Genomic DNA, 23,226 nt, shown 5'->3' with positions numbered 1-23,226 from the left:
TCCGACATGTTACACTATGCCTCCTTTGGTATTTATGAGTTACGCAGATAGGCTCGGGCGTCGGCCAGCTGTGTGCTCATTAGTGATTGGGCTAGCAGGAGTTAATTTCTGCTAGGCTGCTGGTTATTTCTTGGATCACATGTTGTAGGAGATCTATCATAGTCACTTCCTGCCTTTTTAAGATGGTGGAGCCTGTCTTCCCTTGCCCACTATAGCTTTGGCTAAACTGGTCCATGTGTTGTTGTGTCCCAGTCCTGCTGGTGATTATATTGCTTTGTTGCGTAGAGTTGTTGTAGAGTTCTACCGTTGTCTTGTTGCTTTCTTCCTGCTCCTATTTTCCTCCTAAGCTCTTTCTATCTTATACTGCTTTCTGACTGGTTGCCATTTTTAAATCAGGGTCACTACATAGCACATGCCAATTTTTATTTATGACATTTTTATTTGTGCATTCAATGGTCCAAACTGAAAATTGAAGATAAATATTTTTTGATTGAGATCTTTTGGCAAAGATTTTATTTTGACTTATGCCTCTGTTTTCTCCTTTTGTATATTTTTGTCGGCTTTATAACTCCTGCCCCAGCCCTCCCCATAGGTGGGGGGGTTGGGGGTATAAGATCAGGACTGGTCAGAAGCAGGGCAATTAAGGCGGCCCAGATATCCACACCATCAGAGGTAACTCTGGAATTAGGGGTTGCTAGTTTCCCCTACCCTGAGGGCCAGCCTAGGAGCCCCTGTCTCCTGCTCTCCACATTCACCATGACACAAGGTCGATAATGTATTGGGTTCATATTGTTGTCATATCCTTTTGGCGAGGTTGTACAGGTTCTCAATGATAAGATCCATTTAGTCTATAGAGATGTACTTCATGTGGAAAAGTATGCAAATCAGCTGTCCCCCAGAAGGAATAACATGTTGATAGTAATATTGTCTGAAGAGCATGAAGAGTTAACACACTGAGCTGCTGTATGAAATCAGGAAGTGTAAAGTTAGCATTAGCAAGCATGTCTGCTCACACCACCTGAAAGAGTTCAGAGCTGTACTGTTTTATCTTAGGCTGGACAGTGGAAGGATTTTGCAAAGAAATTTCAGGTAGAAATCAGAAGCCATGATAAAAAGCTAGCAAGTAAGGGGTAAGCAAAACTTATTATTAATTAGAGTATGTAAGAAGCTCCATCCTGCAATTCAATGGTTCTATTGGGTGTATGATCGCTTATTCCTGTGAGTGAAGACTATATGTGCTAACAAAGCAAAGCTTAGCCTCCAGAAAAGTGAAGAATAGACTCAGTAGAGGGGACCATAGAGGTTCTGACTCTGAAGTGTTATGTGAAGAAAATGAATACATCAGAGACATCAAGTTTGTGTGTGTAAGGAAATGCAGGATTGTGTTGCCAAGAGAGGTGTTCATAGGAAGAGGCCGTGACAAGCTCTGAAGATTTGTGACATACAGCACTGTGAAAGAGACCTATAGATTGTGTCTTTGAGAAGGAAGTGCTGCTGAGATGTTTGCCAGCAGACGGTTGCAACTACAATTAATGTGTTGCCTGTGTTAGCTCATTGTAGTGTTGAATAGACTTAGCAGAGGGGATCATAGAAGTTATGACTCTGAGGTTTGCCAAACATTGTGATGTGAAGAAAATTAATACAAAATGAATACATAAGAGACAGCAAGTTCATGTGTGTAAGGAGCTGTGATGTGGTAAGAGTAGGCTGCAAGTGTGCGAATTGCCAGACAAGAACTGTAGGGTTGTGTGCCAAGAGAGGTGCTCATAAGACGAGGCCAAGACTAGCTCTGAAGATTTGTAATATGCTACACTGTGAAAGAGACCAATAGATTGTGTCTTTGAGAAGGGAGTGCTGCTGAGATTTTGGCCAGCAGACTGATGCAAGTTGTGATATACAGCACTGTGAAAGAAACTAATAGATTGTGTCTCTGAGAAGGAAGTGCTGCTGAGATGTTTGCCAGCAGAAAGTTCCAAGTACAAACCACATGTAGACAGTGTTATTGCATTTCAGTATGCCAGCTGATGACCTTTGTTACCTTCTAAAGAGACATTACAACCATCAATTTATTGAGTAAAATCCACTTAAACTGTTGATGGTGTCTGTTTTACATTTCATTTTCCTTGACTGGGGAAAACACTCTGTCCAATGAGAGTTGGTGTATTTGTACAATTTAAAGGGGCAAACTACACCATCTTCATATTAGACCCTTAAGCCTCATATTAGACCTTACCATACCAGCGTAATAGCAGAACCTTATGAATCCTGCTTCATATCTTGTCACCATTGTGCTGGTCCATATTTATCTTAAAGGACTTGCATTACAGTAGTCCTAATACAATCAGCCTCATACTAGTCAATATTATTCTGGGCTCATGCTTATCCCTCCATACTTATGCCCATAGCTCTAGTCTCATACTTGAGCCCTTAGTACTAGATTCATAGTTTTACTACTATTTGGCAATTATAAGGAATATTCCCTCCCTCGTTGGAAATAGTTTTAGCGTGTAATCCCAGTAGTGACCAGTAGAGGGGCTTGATTTGCAGCCTTTCTAGGGTATACAGCGTATACAGCATTGTCTGCTCATTTTACATTTGTATCTACTGTTTCCTGCAGATCTGAAGGTGGTGACAGATATGGTTGTGCAGTTATTCTATCTCCTCTCACACATCATATTCCCAGCCATACGTCCTGTACCGTAAATTAATATTTTGTAACTGCGCTTCATCGCTCTCCGCGTTGTTTGTATTAATGAAGTTTCCTGTTGCTTTTCAATCTGTTCCATTATAAAACAAGGCAATTTATCTTTTTTCCTCGGTTTTCATATTGTAAGTTACATTTTAAATAATTTATGAATTATGTTTTTTTTGGGTGAAACAGCTGATTCCTGTAACGTTTCACATCATTTCCAAAGATAACCACAGGGGTTGTCACCGAGCGCCCTGAATGGCAAAGCTGCCTCGTTATACAATGTATTGTCTATCTATCCCTCTATCTATCCATCCATCCATCTATCTATCTATCTATCCCTCTATCTATCTATCTATCCATCTATCTATTATTTATCTATCCCTCTATCTATCTATCTATCTATCCATCTATCTATTATCTATCTATCCCTCTATCTATCTATCTATCCCTCTATCTATCTATCTATCTATCTATCTATCTATCTATCTATCTATCTATCTATCTATTCCTCTATCTATCCCTCTATCTATCTATCTATCTATCTATCTATCCTTCCATCTATCTATCCTTCTATCTATTATCTATCTATCTATCTATCTATCCTTCTATCTATTATCTATCTATCATCTATCTATCTATCTATCTATCTATTATCTATCTATCTATCTATCTATCTATCCTTCCATCTATCTATCTATCTATCTATCTATCCCTCTATCTATCTATCTATCTATTCCTCTATCTATATATCTATCTATCCCTCTATCTATCTATCTATCTATATCTGTGGCGCCCCTGAGGCATCAGTCGCCACAGGGTACTGCATCTCACTTAAGGTGCAGTACTCTTCCCGGGTAAGGAGAGGTTAATCGCTTCTGTTTCTCACATTCACAAACCACACACAGTCAGGTGCTTTCCCACCGGGGTTGGCCTAGGGTTGACAGGGGGGTGGCCATCACGAGGCATGGGACTTTTCCAGTCACTAGGACAACCACCTGGGGGGGCAGGCACCACTTGGGGAAAAGGAAGGAGCATCTGAACATTTGATCAGTTTTGTCCCGAGCACAGCTTGGGGTGAGGAGCATAGTCAGGACTCGGTCCAGGCATTTTCTTCTTCACACTTCTGGGAGCACTAGAAGACCCATGGCTTGGAGCAGGTAACTCAGCCCGGGTTCTCTACAGCTATTGGGGATTCCAAGGTCTGCGGAAAGTGCAGGAAGCACCTGCAGCCCGTTCCACATTCCATCCACAGGATTGGAGGGACCCCGACCAGAAAGGTCACACAGTGGGAACACTGGCGGTGACCTCCGAATTATCTGGGATCAACTGGGGCCCATCACGGCAGAGACCGGAACTCCTAGGGCAACAACCGGACAGTGAGTAACCGCTCCGGCGCCAAGGGTCACTACCAACCCCATCATCCTCCCTGGGGCCTACCTTTACCTGTGGGGAGCTGAATCATCCCGGCTGCGACACCATCCACCCCAGAGGACAGCACCCACAGCGGCGGCTAATCCCTGGCCGCATACCACAGATGGTGTCACGAGACAACTACTACTTCCAGTACCCTCATTATCCCACCATCCTTCTCCACCTTCCCTTTTGTGGACACCTCGGGGTCACGAAGCCAGGCAGGGGCACCTGTGACATCCCCTGACCCTCCATCGGCCCAGTGACGAGTACTCCCCAGACTCCATGGGGTGCTCCATGTCTACAGTATACTGTACTATTTTGATGGTTCTTTGTTGGTTGTATATTGTAGAGTTTTCTTGGAGATATGGCAGTATTATGTGGGCTTTACTTTGTAGTATTATCCTCGCACTATTTGGTGGTATTATGTGGGTTGTAGATTGCATTATTATCTTATCACTATATTGTAATATTATTTGATCTATATATTGCAGTATTTTCACTCCAATGTCTAGTGATATTGTGTCACCCAGAGCTATGGGGTACTCGGTCCCGGGGCGAATATGTGCGGGGATGCTGTGTCACGGTTGTATAATGGCCGATGCCTGGTTCTGTGACCCTGGGGACGCTTTTTAAAAGGGATATATACAGGGGAGTGAAAGAGTTTGAATTGTGACGCCACTTGCGGGTTGCGGTTATGGTGATGGAAATGATGGCTGATGGTGGTGACAGCTGAGATGGTAGGCCCTCTGCTAGCAGGGCTATATCCCAGGGAATGGATGGAGGGGTCCGTCGCAGAAAGAACGGAGACCACACAGTGGGGATGCAGTGCAACGTCTGGTTACTCACCTTCAGATGGAATGGTGGCCTTGAGGATGACTGGTTCAGACCCCTGGTCCCTTTTGTCCCAGTGCCGGTGTGGTGACCTGGTAGTCTCTTACCAGGTTGGGACCCCGTAGCCTGGAGTGTTTGTGGGTCCCTTACTGTTTTTTGGCAATCTCTTCTCCGTACGGTGGGCATTGCGAACTCTGCAGGGTTGGTGTCCTATTCCGGTCCCTGGTTCAATCTTTACTCCTGGTGCCCCCGGATTCTTTGGGTCAGTGGGGTCCGTGAAGCTCCCCTCACTGTGCAGGTGTTTGTCAAGTCGCGTGAAGCTGTCGCCTGACCTAGGGCCCTGTGACCTGTCGGTGCTCTGGTTCTAGGGGTACCTGGCTGTACCCTCCCTGGCAACCACTCTCCTTGCCACCTGGGTCATCGTTACACGACCCTGTCTAGAGACAGATCGGTTCCCTTCCACTATCACTACGGGACTCCACACTTGAGTGTCTGACTGTGTCTGTCTTTCTCCCCTCCCACCGGACTGCCTTCTAGTGGACTGGACTGGCTCCACCTCTAGGTGGCCATCCATTGGGTCCCGGACTAGTCAGTCATCCCTAATGAGGAGTGGGGAACTGAAGATGTTATGTGTGTTGTTGGTGCCAGCACTGGTCTTCCAGGTCCCTGGGGGTAGGCCCTGCATTTTAGTCAGGATGCAGTACCTAGTAGTGCCCTGAGGGGTTCAGGGGCGCTACAATATTGTGTATGGTGTACAATTCATAGCCGTATGTTTTTTGTTATTTATTGCAGTATTTTCCTTGCACTATATAGCGGTATAAAAGGTCCAACTTTTTGTAGAATTTTTTTTACCCTGTGTATGGTCTGAAATTACATGAACAATTACCTAAAATATCAGAGGCCCTGCTTTTCTAGTCGTCCAGGACCCCGTGTTCTCTGAGCCCAGCCGTGATCTAAGGAAATGTTAGAGAATGGTTAAAAATTCACAAGACTCTGAATGTTCTTCCTGCAGAAACACCAAAGATTTGCATAAACTTGTCTCCCCTTCTGCGCCGTGGACGGATTAGGCCGGGGTTATCCATTCTGATGCAGTAATTTATCTTCCTCTTCTTCATCCGCAGAGCTGCTCCTCAGACATGCTCTTTCACATGTCTGTCGTCTTTCATCTATCTTTTCTTTCATAGTTTTGTAATTCTCCTGGATCTTCGCTCGGGTTGGACTCATTCCCATTTCAAGATTGTTTTCGGTAGATATAAAGTTCACCTCCTGAAACGTAGGGTTTGCTTTTTAACTCATTAAAGTTCTTCTTAAAGGAAAAAAGGGTACGTTTTTTACAGGAAAGAAGTAATCCAACATAATTCAGCCTTTAAAGGGAATCTGTCAGCAGATTTTTGCTATGTAATCTGACAGCAGCATGATGTAGGGGCAGAGACCCTGATTCCGGCAATGTATCACTTAGTTTAATGGGTGCAGTAGTTGTGGCACTATCACAATTTGCAGATCTGGCAGAGCTCAGAATGCTGAGCCCTATATAACCCCGCCCACTCCACTGACTGTGTATAACCCCACCCACACCACTGATTGTGTATAACCCCGCCCACACCACTGTTTATAACCCCGCCCACACCACTGATTGTGTATAACCCCGCCCACACCGCTGATTGTGTATAACCCCTGCCCACACCGCTGATTGTGTATAACCCCCGCCCACACCACTGATTGTGTATAACCCCGCCCACACCACTGACTGTGTATAACGCCGCCCATACTGGTATTTGTGTATAACCCCGCCCACACTACTGATTGTATATAACCCCGCCCACACTACTGATTGTGTGTAAACCCGCCCACACCGCTGATTGTATATAACTCCGCCCACACTGCTGATTGTGTATAATTCTGGCCACACCGCTGATTGTGTATAACCCTGCCCACACTGCTATTTGTGTATAACCCCACCCACACCACTGATTGGCAGCTTTCTGTGTACATAGTGCATAGGCAGAAAGCTGCCAATAATTGATGAGGGTGTGGTTAGACCAAGGAGTCTCAAGACACCTAGTCCAGTAGTGATAATCTCCTGCTGATAAAACACTGATTTTATTGAAGCAGTAAAACACAACCCAGTAAGTGACACACCGCTGGAATCACGAGTTCTGTCCCTACACCATGCGGCTCTCAGATTACATGGCAAACACCTGCCGACTAGTGATGAACGAGTAATAAAATGCTCAAGTGCTTGTTACTCGAAACAAGTGGGTCCAACACTCGGACCTGATTGACTTGAGTAACGAGTATAATGGAAATCTATGGGAAACTCAAGCCTTTTCCCAGCAGACTGCACTAGAGGGCAGGGGAGGCCAGAAAATGCATGAGAAAGACGCCAGGACGCATCTCTGACTCCTAGGTCACTATTGGGAAGTAAAAAATTAAATAACTTTAAAAACGCATGGGGTCCCCCATTTTTGATAACCATGCAAGGTAAAGCAGACCTGTCTGGTTATCAAAAATAAGGGGACTCAAGGCCATTTTTAAAAATGATTTATTTATAAATAAATACTTAAAAAAAAATGGTTTGGGATTCCCACATATTTTTGATAACCAGCCAAGATAAAGCAGACAGTTGGAGGCTTATATCATTTGGCTGGGAAGGTGCATGGTTATTTGACCCCTCCCAGCCAAGATAAAGCAGAAAGCTGGAGCCTGGTATTATCCGGCTGGGAAGATCCATGGTTATTTGGCCTTTCCCAGCCTGCAGCCACCCCATACTAAATACACCAGTTCTGGTGCTTCGCCCTGGCTCTTCCCAATTGCTCTGGTGCGATTTCAATAGGGGTAATATTTTTTAGGTAGGTTGATGTCAGCTGTGGATTGTCAGCTGGCATCAAGCCCAGAGGTTAGTAATGGAGATGGGTCTATCAGACACTCCCATTACTAACCAAAAAGTGTAAAGTTTAAAAATACATACATACTGGAAAATAGTTTATTTTATTAAAGACTTCCCCACAGTATACCTTGTTCACCAATTTATTTACATAAAAAGAAACTTGATGATTTGACATAATCCATTGTGTAGTGCTCCCACGACGTCTCCCGAATCCATATTCCAACATCTGGAGCCTTGTTCAGAGAACGAGGCTCCGTAGGTCACTTCCGGTCAACGCCAGACCTGAAGTTTCTCGTGCTCAGTGATGTCACTTAGTTACTGAAAAGTGAATGTAGGAAAAGAGAAGTTAAAATGTTATCCTGAATCCATTGTAGATTGTATCCCAATGGAGCCTGAAAAAGTCTATTGAGGTCTGTTAGAATTCTGGCACACTTGCAGCTAGAATAATGCTACTTACTATGCCCCGCTGTCGGTCAGTGCCGCAGCCACCGCTCACTGTACACAGAGCAGTGACTCAACCCATGCCGCCGCTGCCCTGATGACTGATAGCCGAATGCTGCCAGGAGGAGTAAAAATAATTTCCTCCTGGCAGCGGGGCTCTAAGTGCTGGCGCCAGGCAAGTTCAGAACACTATGAACCTGCAGATTAACCCCATATCTGCAAGTCAACAGTGTTTTTCACATGACCTGTCCCTTTAAACTTGGCAGATTCACTTGAATCCATTTCGATTTGTATCCACTTTGCAAGTAGAATTTGTAGAGTAATGGTGATGTCTATTTTTGGGGAAAATGTTGTTTTTTTTGTTTTTACAAAAATGCATGTATTTAGGTTAAAATAAATATATATATATATATATATATATACACACACATATTATATATATATATATATATATATATATATATATATATATATATATATATATTATATCTGTATTGAATTATCAATCGCTGGCTGCAAAGTGAGTTAAGTGAGAATCCATCAGCGAGCTCATTCAGATTGAATACAAGGAGTGTTTGTATCTCTTAGTCTTTTTTTGAGCTCCTCTCATCTTATTTATGACCACAGACCATATCTGTCATGGTTGTCTCTCTGCTACAAGAGATGAATGACAGGTTCTGGGTCTGAGTCTAATATTTCCTGGTGAGACTGCAGATTTAAATGTAGTTTCCTTTGATTCAGCAGTCACAGGGTTAATCTGTGTTCCTTGACAGCAAACATGCCATTACCTTTCTCATGTGTTTCTGGTTTGGGGCCATAACCAGTCTCTTTATATACCCTCTGCTCCCGGCAGAAGGTGCCGGTTATTCTGATTGCTATTGTACTGCTGACCTTGGAGGTGGAAGGAGCTGCTGAAATCCTTTGCTGAGTTGCTGGTGTGGTGGTGTTTCCCTCCTGTCTGTCTTCCTTTCCTGGTGTGTTGTGTCAGTGCAGCGGTGGGGCTAGTGTCTGTCACCTGCCCACTCACTAGCCAGGGACAATTGTAGGGTCTTCTCAAGGCTTCAAGTTCCTGCTCGGCAACAGGTGATTGGCTAGGAGTGTAGGGTACAGCGGCAGGTAAGTGAATGAGGTGTCCATCAACCCTCTCACTAGTGCTAGGGCTCACTGGTGGGACTAGTGGTCCTTACTTACCCACTCCTTAGCCAGGGCTATTGTAGGGTCTGCCCAGAGTTTCAGGTTCCTGCTCGGCAACAGGTGAAGAACCTGTGTAAGAACTGGCTAGGAGTGCAGGGTACAGAGGTAGGTAAGTGAAGGAGGTGTCCATCATCCCTCTCACTAGTGCTAGGGCTCACCGGTAGGATTAATGGTCCTTACCTACCCACTCGCTAGCCAGGGCTATTGTAGGGTCACTCAGGGCTTCAGGTTCCTGCTCGGTGACAAATGAAGAACTTGTATAGTGACTGACTAGGAGTGTAGGGTACAGAGGTAGATAAGTGAAGGAGGTGTCCATCTTCCTTATAACTAGCGCTAGGGCCCACCATTGTTAAAGTGTCCCCGGTGTACCCCTTGCTTGTCGTGGTGTTACCCCTGTGGTGTGGTTTGGCCTCACGCCGGACTCTCTCCTCTTAGTCCATGTATGACAACATCAAAGTTGAATGTGCAGTGAAAAGAAATTAGCCGGGAAAATCCAAACGGTGCACAGTTTTATAATGAAATCCAAATAGGAACGGGTGCAATGAGACAGGTGAGGTTCAGGGAGAGGAGAGCATCATATTATTTGGGCTTTTACCCTTTGGCTCCGTGTCGATAGGTGGGATGCGGATCTTGTTCTATGCGATAAACAATGATCCAACGAAAAATTCTCTGTATCATTTTCGTGAGCAAAATGCCACAATTAGCTCCAATTTCTCAGGATGTAAACTCTTTGTTGACCCGTGATGACTGTTTCCCCGTTGACTCGCCGAGCAGCGTTTGGCTATTTCATGACATTATTGCATTACCGCTGTGAATGCGCATTACCGTGGTGTAACAATGAGCGAGGAGTCAGTAAAAGGTGGCACAATACAAACACGTTATTAAAAAACACACAACTCGTCTACTTACAAAGGCGCCGTTTCCCGGTGCAGAGCGCGGCTCCGAGCTATTAGGGGGATTATTGCGTGTACAGTCTGCCATCTTTGCTGGTGGCGAGCCGTCAGTTTCCAACATCGGAGCGCGTCTCTAAAGTAGTAATTATGTCGTGTAATAACACGATGTGCGGTGTAATTTTCCGCTGATCGTAAGCAACGCCTGAGCGCTCGCTCTATAGGTAGACTCATTGCACCTATTTAAATAACTTGGTAATTACAGAGCTGGTTTTTTTTTTTTTTGCTTTTTTATTTGTACAGACAGTTTAGTGCTGATATATTTTTTATAAACAGGAGCATGGGAAATTTGTTAGAGAAAATGCAAGAGGGTCATACCTGGAAATGCAATTTTATCCATTTTTCATGACGCACATTCACCACTCATATGCTGGACACGAGCCACACACAAGCCAAGTACACACTAGACACATGCTGCATATTTTCCCCCTATACTGGTATATATGTCCCCATACTGGTTTATATGTCCTCCATTCTGCTATATATGTCCTTCATTCTGGTATATATGCCCCTCTATCCTGGGCCCTTTCCTTGTATATATGTCCCCCATCTTAGTATATATGTTCCCCATCCTGGTCTCTTCTTGGTATATATATCCCCCATCCTAGTATATATGTTAACCATCCTGGGCCCAATCCTGGTATATATATTCCCCATACTGGGACCCTTCTTGGATATATCTATATCCCCCATCCTAGTGTTTATGTTCCCCATCCTGGGCCGCTCCTTGGTATATATATATATCCCCCATCCTAGTATATATGTTCCTTATCCTGGGCCCCTTCTTGGTATAGACTGTATATCCCCCATTCTAGTATATATGTTCCCCATCCTGGGCCCAATCCTGGTATATATTTTCCCCATCCTGGGCCCCTTCTTGGTATATATCCCCCATCCTAGTATATATGTTCTCCATCCTGGGCCCCTTCTTTGTATATTTATCCCCCATCCTAGTATATATGTTCTCCATCCTGGGCCCCTTCTTTGTATATTTATCCCCCATCCTAGTATATATGTTCTCCATCCTGGGCCCCTTCTTTGTATATTTATCCCCCATCCTAGTATATATGTTCTCCATCCTGGGCCCCTTCTTGGTGTGTTTATCCCCCGTTCTAGTATTTATGTTCCCCATCCTGGGCCCAATCCTTGTATATATGTTCCCTATCCTGGGCCCCTTCTTGGTATATATACCCCATCCTAGTATATATGTTCCCCATCCTGGGCCCCATTTTAGTATTTATACCCCCATCATGATATATATGACCCATTTCCAAGTACATATGCTCCCCTTCTTGGGCCCCTTTCTGGTCTATATGTCCCTATTCTTAATATATATATATATATATATATATATATATATATTCCACATCCTGGGCCCCTTCTTAGTATACTGTATATGTCCCCCATCTTTGTATATATGTTCCCCATCCTCGGCACCTTTCTAGCATATATGTCCCCCATCCTTGGCCCATCCTGGTATATATGTCCCATTTTCAGGTATATTTTTCCCCATCCTGGGCCTCTTTCTGGTATATAAGTCCCCCATTCTGATGTATATGTCTCTTATCCTAGGCCACTTCCTGCTATATATGTATTCCATACTGGGCCCCTTCCTGGTATATATGATCCTTATCCTGTTATATATCTTCCCATCCTAGTACTTATGTTGCACATCCTGGGCCTCTTCCTGGTATATATGTCCTCCATCCTAGTATATGTATTCTCCATCCTGGGCCCCTTTCTATTATATATGTTTCCCATTCTGGGCCCCTTTCTGGTATATATGTCCCCTATTCTGATGTATATATCTCCTATCCTGGGCTCATCCTGATATATATGTCAACCACCCTAGTATATATGTTCGCCATCCTGGGCCCCTTTTTGGTATACATATCACCATCCTGTTATGTATGTCCCCTTTCCAAGTATATATTTCCTCATCCTAGGCCCTATCTTGCTATGTATGTCTCTATCGGGGTATATATGTATTCCATTCTGGTATATATGTTCTGTTCTAACAATTTTCTTTAATTCATAAAAAAAACCAAAAACATTCTTCTCACTTTCCCCCGATGCGCAGCATCCTCTTCTGCAGCCACCGCAGAGGCCGGCAACTTACATCGGCGTGCATGCTATGGGCAACACATGACGTCACTGCCATGCAACGACAATGCCTGGTATGCCGATGTCAGCTGCCGGCTCTGATTGGCCACGGCATGTAATGCAGTGCAGGGACCTAATGGGTCTCTGTGCAGCAATGCATTTCAGTTGAATGTCCGTCCTCATATGCACATCCAGCAGAAGTATGCGCACTTATCAGTGGGCCCTCTTCCATCTGGTCGTAGCCGCATTCTCTATGTCCGCGATGGTTACGCTCCTGGATCCAGTTCTACATGTGAGGCGCTCACATGCTGGATATATATCTCACACGTATCAGTGGGTCTCATTCTTCTTAATGTTGATTTCATTGTTTTGTTCCCTAGCATCCATTGTCATCCAGAAGTGGTGGTGTCACATGCAGCCGTGCATGGAATGGGAGGATTGTAAAGTTTTGCCCGATCTCTCAGGCTGGTCCTGCAGCAGCGGAAACAAAATCAAAACTACCAAGGTAAGTGAAAGGAGTGTGGATAATAAACTCCATATAGAAACCATACAGAAGTGCAAATATATCCCTAAAGAGATCATACGGCTCTGGCTTCTATGTAGTCCAATAATTAAAGGAGTGTTGAAAAACTGTCAATATTAGAGATGGGCGAACCCGGATGAAAAAAAAAGTCTGTGTTATGTTAGTCACTATGATCGGTATGAATAGAAGGGAAGTCAGACAAGCCGGGATCATAATCCAGGAGGTAATGTATAAGATTCAGGGAGCAGACAAAGATGTGGTCAGGAAGAGGTCCGAGGTCAGAAACCAGGAGGTAATGTATAAGGTTCAGGGAGCAGACAGAGACGTGGTCAGGAAGAGGTTCGAGGTCAGTATCTGGAAGGTAACGTAAAAGGTTCAAGGAGCAGATAGAGACATGGTCAGGAAGAGGTCTGAGGTCAGAAACCAGGAGGTACTGTATAAGGTTCAGGGAGCAAACAGAGACGTGGTTAGGAAGAGGTCCGAGGTCAGAAACCAGGAGGTAATGTATAAGGTTCAGGGAGCAAACAGAGACGTGGTCAGGAAGAGGTCCGAGGTCAGAAACCAGGAGGTAATGTATAAGGTTCAGAGAGCAGACAGAGACGTGGTCAGGAAGAGGTCCAAAACTGGGAGGTAACATATAAGGTTCAGGGAGCAGATAGAGACATGGTCAGGAAGAGGTTTGAGGTCAGTATCTGGAAGGTAATATAAAAGATTCAGGGAGCAGATAAAGACATAGTCAGGAAGAGGTCCGAGGTCAGATTCCGGGAGGTAATGTATAAGGTTCAGGGAGCAGAGAGAGACGTGGTCAGGAAGAGGTCCAAGGTCCAAAACTGGGAGGTAACGTATAAGGTTCAAGGAGCAGAGAGAGACATGGTCAGGAAGAGGTCCAAGGTCCAAAACTGGGTGGTAATGTATAAGGTTCAGGGAGCAGACAGAGACATGGTCAGGAAGAGGTCCGAGGTCAGAAACTAGAAGGTAATGTATAAGGTTCAGGGAGCAGACAGAGACATGGTCAGGAAGAGGTCCAAGGTCAGAAACCAAGATCAGAACACTTACACCAAACAGCTAAGAGCACACTGAGCAAACAGGAAGTACAATTGGCGAAGTACAGACAGAGCAAGCCCAGTAAAGAAACACAGCAATGACCAGGAACGAGGAGCATCTGTGAAGGCACCTTCCAAAATCAGTGTGGACCCTAGTGCTGAAAGACAGCACGTGCACAAGACACATAGCAGAGCATTTTCAAATGCAAAATCCTCTGCACAGCGGAGTCGTGACAAAAGCATTCCAGATGCAAAATGCTCCCACAGCGGAACCGTGACAGTTCAGTTTGGAACTGGATTTGACCTGAGCTTGAGCCCTGACCCTGAACCCCATATAAGTCTATGGGGACCTGAACTTTAGTGCTATAAAATGGTGTTAGTAAGGGCTATCAGGGTCCATAAAGAAGTAAAATGGGGATTAAAGCAGGAGAATTGTATTTCAGAGTTTCCACATGGCTGTTAAAATGCTTCTGGGTCCGCTCATTAAACCTTATGAATAGTCACTGCTTCCCCCGCCCACCCTCTGTGATTGATTTTAATGAGCACTGTACAATGCTTTATTTCACCTCTAGGGGTGCTATAGAGAAAATGAGCAGTTGTTCATTTCCTATATTACTGCTGATCGCTAATTAGTGGCAGACAGGCGTTATAAAAGTGAATTGTCTAGTGAGCACCTCTTTTACCTAAAATTAGTTGCCGATATTCGCAATACGGAGAAGAAGAAGCTGTTTTCTTATAAGAAGTGCGATTTTTGCGTGAGTTTTTTCATATTTTTTTTCCGTCTTTTTTTTTATTTAGACATTTGCCTTGCATGAAGAAAATACATCATATTTGATATGACAAGAAAAATATGGCTAAACCCGTCTGTCTCTGCCTTATTTTCTCCTTGCACGCCTCATAGTTATGAGAAAGGACGCGGGTGCTTCTGCCTGAGCTCAGTAAAGTAGTTTAATGCATAATAAGTGGGCAAATACATATGCAGAAATATACGACTTTTTATACAATGTTTACGATCGGTGCAGATAGCAAAATATTGGGAGTCTGCTGCGTAAAGTGCAACATCGCTGCGTTCCGGAGACTTCATGGGTTCTGGCTGTAAAAATAAGTCTAAAGAAAGAGAAAAAAAAGTTTTGGGAGGTAAGAAATTATTTTCATCGTTAGGTAATTACTGCAAGAAAATGACCAAATGATGTATAGGAATAAAAATATACAGGAGACGTGGCAGCCAATCAGAGCACAGAATTCACTCTCCTAAAATATAGGGAGTAATAGGCAACAAGGGTCACATCAGCCCTACTCTCATTTTATGTGTTTTGCCCATGCTCCTGTCACACTAGGTATGGGAAGTACCAAGGGAAAGGAAGCCCTGTGTTTAGGGAGGGGGAAGATGGTGACCCCTGACCAAACCTACTGCTGGTCCCTGGGGTCCCTCACCACCCTAGTAAGGTTCCGCACCTATGTGCTGAGCCGGATACCTGACCCAGGGTATCCCTAGTGCTGGTCCCTGGGGTCCCTCACCACCCTAGTAAGGTTACGCACCTATGTGCTGAGCCGGATACCAGACCCAGGGTATCCCTAGTGCTGGTCCCTGGGGTCCCTCACCACCCTAGTAAGGTTCCGCACCTATGTGCTGAGCCGGATACCTGACCCAGGGTATCCCTAGTGCTGGTCCCTGGGGTCCCTCACCACCCTAGATAGGTTACGCACCTATGTGCTGAGCCGGATACCAGACCCTAGGTATCCCAAGTGCTGGACCCTAAATAGGGAATGGTTGGGATGAGCTCTTCATCAACCCCACTAACCACTATAGAAGACACAAGGAGACATACAAGGGGAAAAAGCATGAACTACTTATCCACAGATGACACAGGCAGGAGCTCAGCAAAGTTTTCAGCAATGATACCAGAGAGGAGTACAAGCCACCTGCTTGCAACCAAGGCTTGAATGGACTGAGCTCTTCGTCAACCCCACTAAACACTATAGAGGACACAAGGAGGACACACAGGGTAAACAATGGATGAACTACTTATCCATAGATGACCCAGGTAGATATTCAGCAAAGTTTAAAGCAACCATACCAGAGAGGAGTACAAGCCACCTGCTTGCAACCAGAACTGAATGAACTGAAAATATCACCAGCACCAGTGCAGGGAAGAAGAAAGTATTTAAGCTCCAAAGGAATACTGATGATCAGCAGCTGGGTGGACGTTGAGCTCTGTTGGGTCCTAAAGGGAAAGAGATGAAAACCAAGCAGGAAGGCTACCTATACCAATGAATACTGACAGCAGGAACAATAGAAAGTCAGGGAGCATTCTGCGCAGCCAAACACTGTGACCTTCTATGGCCCAAACCACAAGACTGACTGTCACCCGTGACAGCTCCCTTTAAAAATAAATAGTTACCATTAACAGTATCAGAATGTCTTTTTAACAATGCTAACGAGAGGGTGCTATTGTAAATAGCGGCCTCATTAACAATGTTGGTATGAGAGCACCAAAATGAACTGTGCCCCCATTTTTGACAAGTGAGCTCCCACCAAGGAAGCCAGGGAATATATACATTGGTCTGCTCAACAGCCAGAAAGTGTCCCCATAAACAGTGTCAGAGAATCAGCTAACCACAAGAAAACCCTTTATTACCTACCGACGGGATAAATGATCAATGTATGATTGCAGGGGGTCCGACCACGGGGACCCTCACTGACTGCCAGGATTCCGATATGCGCTACTGCTTCATTCAGTATCTATGGGACTGATGCTTGACTATCTCCGGTGGGGAAGTGGGGAAAATGCTGTAAAGTGAGAATGCTTTCAAGTTCAGAAGGGTTAATAGTTTATATGAATTGATTAACAAAATGCAAAATAAAAGAATAAAAAACAAATCTATATCCCATCAATACTTGGTGTGATCACCCTTTGCCTTTATCACTTCTTCTAGGTCACCTGCATATCATTTTTTAAGAAATTCAGCAGGTTATTCCAAACATCTTGGAGAACTGACCCCCGATCTTCTGTGTATGAGGCTTGTATGGATCCGTCTATCTCTCCATGTGATTCCAGACAGATGGGATGATGTGAGATCAGGGCTCTGTGGAGGGCCGGATCAGGGCTCTGTGGGGGGCCGGATCAGGGCTCTGTGGGGGGCCGAATCAGGGTTCTTTATGGGGGGGACCGAATCAGAGCTCTGTTGGGGACCGGATCTGTTCTGTTTGCTATGTATACATATTGCTACAGGATCAGGGTTCTGTGTGGAGGGGGGCAGATCGGGGCTCTGTGGGGGGCATATAAGGGCTCTGTGGGGAGCTGGATCATGGCTCTGTGATGGGGCTAGATCAGGGCTCTGTGTGGGAGACCGAACCGGGGCTCTGTGGGGGCCGGATCAGGGCTCTGTGGGGCACCGGATCAGGGTTTTGTGTGGAAGGGGGGCATATCGGGGCTCTGTGGGGGGGCATATAAGGGCTCTGTGGGGAGCCGGATCGTGGCTCTGTGGTGGGGCTAGATCAAGGCTCTGTGTGGGGGACCTAACCGGGGCTCTGTGGGGGCCAGATCAGGGCTCTGTGGGGGCCGGATCATCACTTCTCAATTTATCACACGTCTATTATTTTTTGTGTGTTCATAAAACTAGTCTAATGCCCTTTATATTAAAACATATTTAGAGCTGCACTCCCCCACACTCCACCCTATTTTTCACTGAATAAACCAACTTAATCAAGGAAAGTGTGGCAAATGACCTTAATTTGCCCTACCTCCCCTGATGATTGTATGTATTAATATTATTTTTTTATGTTTTCTTGGCCTAATTTGTTATCCAATAATAATAGTTACATTTTTTTATTAACACACTAGAAATTAAATTGAGAAATGATGATCCGGCTCCCACAGAGCCCTGATTCGGCCCCCACAGAGCCCTGATCCAGTCACCACAGAGCCCTTATCCGGCCACTACACAGCCCTGATCCGGCTCCCACAGAGCCTAATCCATTTCCTACAGAGCCCTGATCCAACCCCCACAGAGCCCTGATCCGCCCCCCACACAGCCCTGATCCGGCCCCCACACAGCCCTGATCCGGCCCCCACACAGCCCTGATCCGGCCCCCACACAGCCCTGATCCAGCCCCCACAGAGCCCTGATCCGGCCCCCACAGAGCCCTGATCCGGCCCCCACAGACCTCTGATCCAGCGCCCACACATCCCTGATATGGCTCCCACATAGCCCTGATCCTGCTCCCACAGAACCTGATACTTTTCCCACATAGCCCTGATCCAGTTCCTACAGAGCCCTGATACGGCTCCCACAGAGCCCTGATACGGCTCCCACAGAGCCCTGATCTGGCTCCCACAGAGCCCTGACACGGCTCCCACACAGCCCTGATACGGCTCCCACAGAGCCTGATCCATTTCCCACAGAGCCTGATCCATTTCCCACAGAGCCCTGATCTGGCCCCCACAGAGCCTGATCCGGCTCCCACACAGCTCTGATCCATTTCCCATATAGCCCTGATCCGGCTCCCATAGAATCTGATCTATTTCCCATAGAGCCCTGATCTGACCCCCACAGAGCCCTGATATGGCTCCCACACAGCCCTGATCCGGCTCCCACACAGCCCTGACCAGAACCAGATCTATTTCCCACAGAGCCCTGATCCGTCCCCCACAGAGCCCTGATCTGACCCCCACAGAGCCCTGATCCGGCTCTCAAAGAACTAGATCCATTTCCAACAGTGGCCTGATCTGACCCCCACAGACCCCTGATCCGGCCAGCACAGTGCCCTGACCCAGCTCCCACAGAACCCTGACCTGGCCCCGAACACAGATCCCTAATCCGGGCCCCACAGAGCCCTAAACCGTCCCCCATACAGCCCTGATCTCACATCATCCCTTCTGTCTGGTAAACCATGAGAAGACAGAAGGATCTGCAGAAGCCTCATACACATAAGATTGGGGGTCAGGTCTCCAAGATGTTTGAAACAACCTCCTGCCGAGTTCCTTCAAAAACTGTGTCTAAGTGCATCTGGAAGAAGTAATGAAGGTAAAAGGCGGTCCCCAAAAATTGATGGAATTTAGTTTTGACTTTTGCTCATTCACTTTACATTTTGTTAATTGATAAAAATAAACAATGAATACTTTTATTTTTAAAAGCATTTTAACTTCAGCATTTTTTTTTCCCAATTCTGCCTAAAACTTTTGCACACACCTGAATCTGCAGAATATATGTGATGCAATATTTTATTTCCATTTATTATTACATTTTATTGCTTATTACTTTTTTTATTGTTATTATTTTTTACAGGTAACACGGTAGCGAACAGAAAACCCGGTGACGGAGCCAAGACTTGCCCCACCTCTCCGACAATATGTGCACTCAGTCTCCCTTTTGGACTTCAAGACTTTATCTTTTTAGGAATTGTGCTAACGAATAGTAACATTTTCACCCTATTTTTCTGCTCAAACAAGAATCCGCAGGAGCTTTAAAAAAAAAAAAAAGACCAAAAACTCGATCAATACAATTTCTGCTGACGGCGGGGACTGAATTTTTAGTGATTATTATAACAAACCACGAGGACTCAGTTTCTGGATTTATTTCTTCAAATATTGAGATGTGAGAATTCTTCTTCGAATTTCGGAAGCTTGAAGATAAAGATACAAATGAAACATTCCATCAATTTAACCCTTTCAGTCTGCAAAACCATCCATTGTAATATATCCCATGAATGGATGATGTGGAATTTTGGGACTCCCGAAAGTGCACTTGTTGCCCATGGGCTGATGAAGACGTCTTTCTATTAGCTGAACCCCTTAGCTTGCATTTTTGTAGGCCTATGATGATAAATGTATAGAGTTCTCTAGATCTGCTCACATCCTTGACTTTGGATTATCAAAGGAGAAATCCACCCAAAGATGGATCTTCCACATCTTTGAGATGTTCGAAGACCTCTACCAGCTTCTTCTGTAGAGCCAAGAGATTCCCATCACTAAAATTGTAGACATTAATTGAGGTCTCCTTGGCTCCATATGGGAAAATGATTATTAGAAAATCAACTAATGCTTAAATCATTATTTTTTGTGTGTTAAATTTACTTTTTAAATATTTTTGGGAGTTTTTATTTACAAATAGAAAATGTGTAATATTCACACCGGCCACTGGGGGGATTTGTAGACACTAACTTCCTGTTGTTTCAGGAAATAACACGTACATTAACCACAATGGTCAGACTGTGACCCTGTCTTGTATTGAAGCATCTAATGAGGTTCATACTACCATGCTCAGGTGTTCAGCAGCACTAGTTACGAGTATGGAACACCCAAGCATGGTAGTGCCCGCTCATCACTAGTTACCAGTACAGAGCACCCGAGCATGGTAGTGCCCGCTCATCACTAGTTACCAGTACTGAGCACCTGAGCATGGTAGTGCCCGCTCATCACTAGTTACCAGTACAGAGCACCCGAGCATGGTAGTGCCCGCTCATCACTAGTTACGAGTACAGAGCACCTGAGCATGGCAGTGCCCGCTCATCACTAGTTAAGAGTATCGAGCACCCAAGCATGGCAGTGCCCACTCATCACTACTTACGAGTACCGAGCACCCAAGCATGGTAGTGTCCGCTCATCACTAGTTAAGAGTACCAAGCACCCAAGCATGGTAGTGTCCGCTCATCACTAGTTACGAGTACAGAGCACTCGAGCATGATAGTGCCCGCTCATCACTAGTTACGAGTACAGAGCACTCGAGCATGATAGTGCCCGCTCATCACTAGTTACCAGTACAGAGCACCCGAGCATGGTAGTGTCCGCTCATGACTAGTTACGAGTACAGAGCACCCGAGCATGGTAGTGTCCGCTCATGACTAGTTACGAGTACAGAGCACTCGAGCATGATAGTGCCCGCTCATCACTAGTTATGAGTACAAAGCACCCGAGCATGGTAGTGCCCACTCATCACTAGTTACCAATACTGAGCACCCGAGTATGGTAGTGCCCGCTCATCACTAGTTACGAGTACAGAGCACCTGAGCATGGTAGTGCTCGCTCATCACTAGTTAAGAGTATCGAGCACCCAAGCATGGCAGTGCCCACTCATCACTAGTTACGAGTACCGAGCTCCCAAGCATGGTAGTGTCCGCTCATCACTAGTTAAGAGTACCAAGCACCCGAGCATAGTAGTGTCCGCTCATCACTAGTTAAGAGTACCGAGCACCCGAGCATGGTAGTGCCCGCTCATCACTAGTTACGAGTACTGAGCACCCGAGCATGGTAGTGCTCGCTCATCACTAGTTACGAGTACCGAGCACCCGAGCATGGTAGTGCCCGCTCATCACTAGTTACCAGTACTGAGCCCCCGAGCATGGTAGTGCTCGCTCATCACTAGTTACCAGTACTGAGCACCTGAGCATGGTAGTGCCCACTCATCTCTAGTTACGAGTACTGAGCACCCGAGCATGGTAGTGCCCGCTCATCACTAGTTAAGAGTACCAAGCACCCAAGCATGGTAGTGTCCGCTCATCACTAGTTACGAGTACTGAGCACCCGAGCATGGTAGTGTCCGCTCATCACTAGTTAAGAGTACCAAGCACCCAAGCATGGTAGTGTCTGCTCATCACTAGTTACGAGTACTGAGCACCCGAGCATGGTAGTGTCCGCTCATCACTAGTTACAAGTACTGAGCACCCGAGCATGGTAGTGCCCACTCATCTCTAGTTACGAGTACTGAGCACCCGAGCATGGTAGTGCCCGCTCATCACTAGTTATGAGTACTGAGAACCCGAGCATGGTAGTGCCCGCCCATCACTAGTTACGAGTACTGAGCACCCGAGCATGGTAGTGCTCGCTCATCACTAGTTAGAGTACCGAGCACCGAAGCATGGTATTGCCCGCTCATCACTAGTTACGAGTACAGAGCACCCGAGCATGATAGTGCCCGCCCATCACTAGTTACGAGTACTGAGCACCCGAGCATGGTAGTGCCCGCTCATCACTAGTTACGAGTACCGAGCACTCGAGCATGGTAGTGCCCGCTCATCACTAGTTACGAGTACCGAGCACCCAAGCATGGTAGTGCCCGCTCATCACTAGTTACGAGTACTGAGCACCTGAGCATGGTAGTGCCCGCTCATCAATACTTCAGTGGCCAATGTGAAAATTACAAGATAAATGCCCCTTTTTTTAAATAAAGTCCACAATTTTACTTGTCAGGGTCATAATGTAATAAAGGCTGAGCTACAATGGGTGGAGATGAGGCATCATGGCACCTACATCTTGGTTGGCACCTTTGTGGCTCCACAGGAAGATGGACGACCTTGGTTTAAATTTTGCTTTGGTGTCCAAGAAAGTTAAGTTACTAAATTAAACTATCAAAAATCAATTATTTCTATAATTTGCATAGGACCCTTGATCAAATCCATGTGGCAGTACTGAAACAATACACCTAATGTTGTTAATGTATCATAAACAACTAGTCTGGAAAGAGTCTTAAAGGGGTTTTCCACTATTAGGACAACCCCTTCTGATTCCACTTATTTCCCCCTGTTAAAATTAAAGACCCTATACTCACCTCCCATTCTGGTGCCGTTCCAGTGCTGTTGGTTATCGCGGTTTGGTTCTCATGTGACATTGTGATGTCACGCGAGGACTGTGTGCAATCACCGCCGGCTTCTCTCTCTCTGCCCTCGGACCAACAGAAAGTGAACCTGACGCTACCACTCACTTCCTGTTGATTGCTTTGGTCCGAATGCTTAGTGAGAGAAGTTGTCAGTCCAATCACTACTGACTTTTCTCGCCACGCCGTCGGCCCAAATGAGCAATCAACAGGAAGTAAGTGGGAGCCTCAGTGTCACTTCCTGTAGGTCCGAAGGCGAAGAGAGAGAATCCGGTGGTGATTGGACATGGGGCTCATGTGATGTCACAATGTCATGTGAGCCCTGAACCATGATTACTGACTCCAGAATGGGAGGTAAGTTCAGGGTCTTTTATTTTAACTGGGAGAAACAAGTGGAATCAGAAGGGGTTGACCTAGTAGTGAACAACCCCTTTAAATGAGCTGTCATTGGTTTTCTTTGAATCCCTATATCATGCCCAATCATCTCATGATTGTTAAAGGATCCCCAAACATATAAAATTCACAAAATACTTAAAGGACATCTCAACCTCTACTCT

General features: G+C 45.5%; 1 protein-coding gene across 1 annotated transcript in view; it reads left to right on the top strand.

Annotated features, from left to right (window-relative positions):
• The window catches only part of TAFA4 (TAFA chemokine like family member 4), a 327,199-nt gene extending 305,891 nt beyond the window's left edge, over window positions 1-21,308 (top strand). Inside the window, exons 5-6 of the mRNA XM_075321396.1 lie at window positions 12,892-13,016; window positions 19,367-21,308. Of these exons, the coding sequence (XP_075177511.1) occupies window positions 12,892-13,016; window positions 19,367-19,378 (137 nt within the window). The 3' untranslated portion in view covers window positions 19,379-21,308. The remainder of the gene's footprint in view (window positions 1-12,891; window positions 13,017-19,366) is intronic.
• The last annotated feature ends 1,918 nt before the right edge of the window (window positions 21,309-23,226 follow it).

Source organism: Anomaloglossus baeobatrachus, chromosome 8 (genome assembly GCF_048569485.1).
Source record: "Anomaloglossus baeobatrachus isolate aAnoBae1 chromosome 8, aAnoBae1.hap1, whole genome shotgun sequence".
Taxonomy (NCBI): domain Eukaryota; kingdom Metazoa; phylum Chordata; class Amphibia; order Anura; family Aromobatidae; genus Anomaloglossus; species Anomaloglossus baeobatrachus.
The sequence above is the reverse complement of the archived record's forward strand: the minus strand, read 5'-3'. Positions and strand labels throughout refer to the sequence as shown.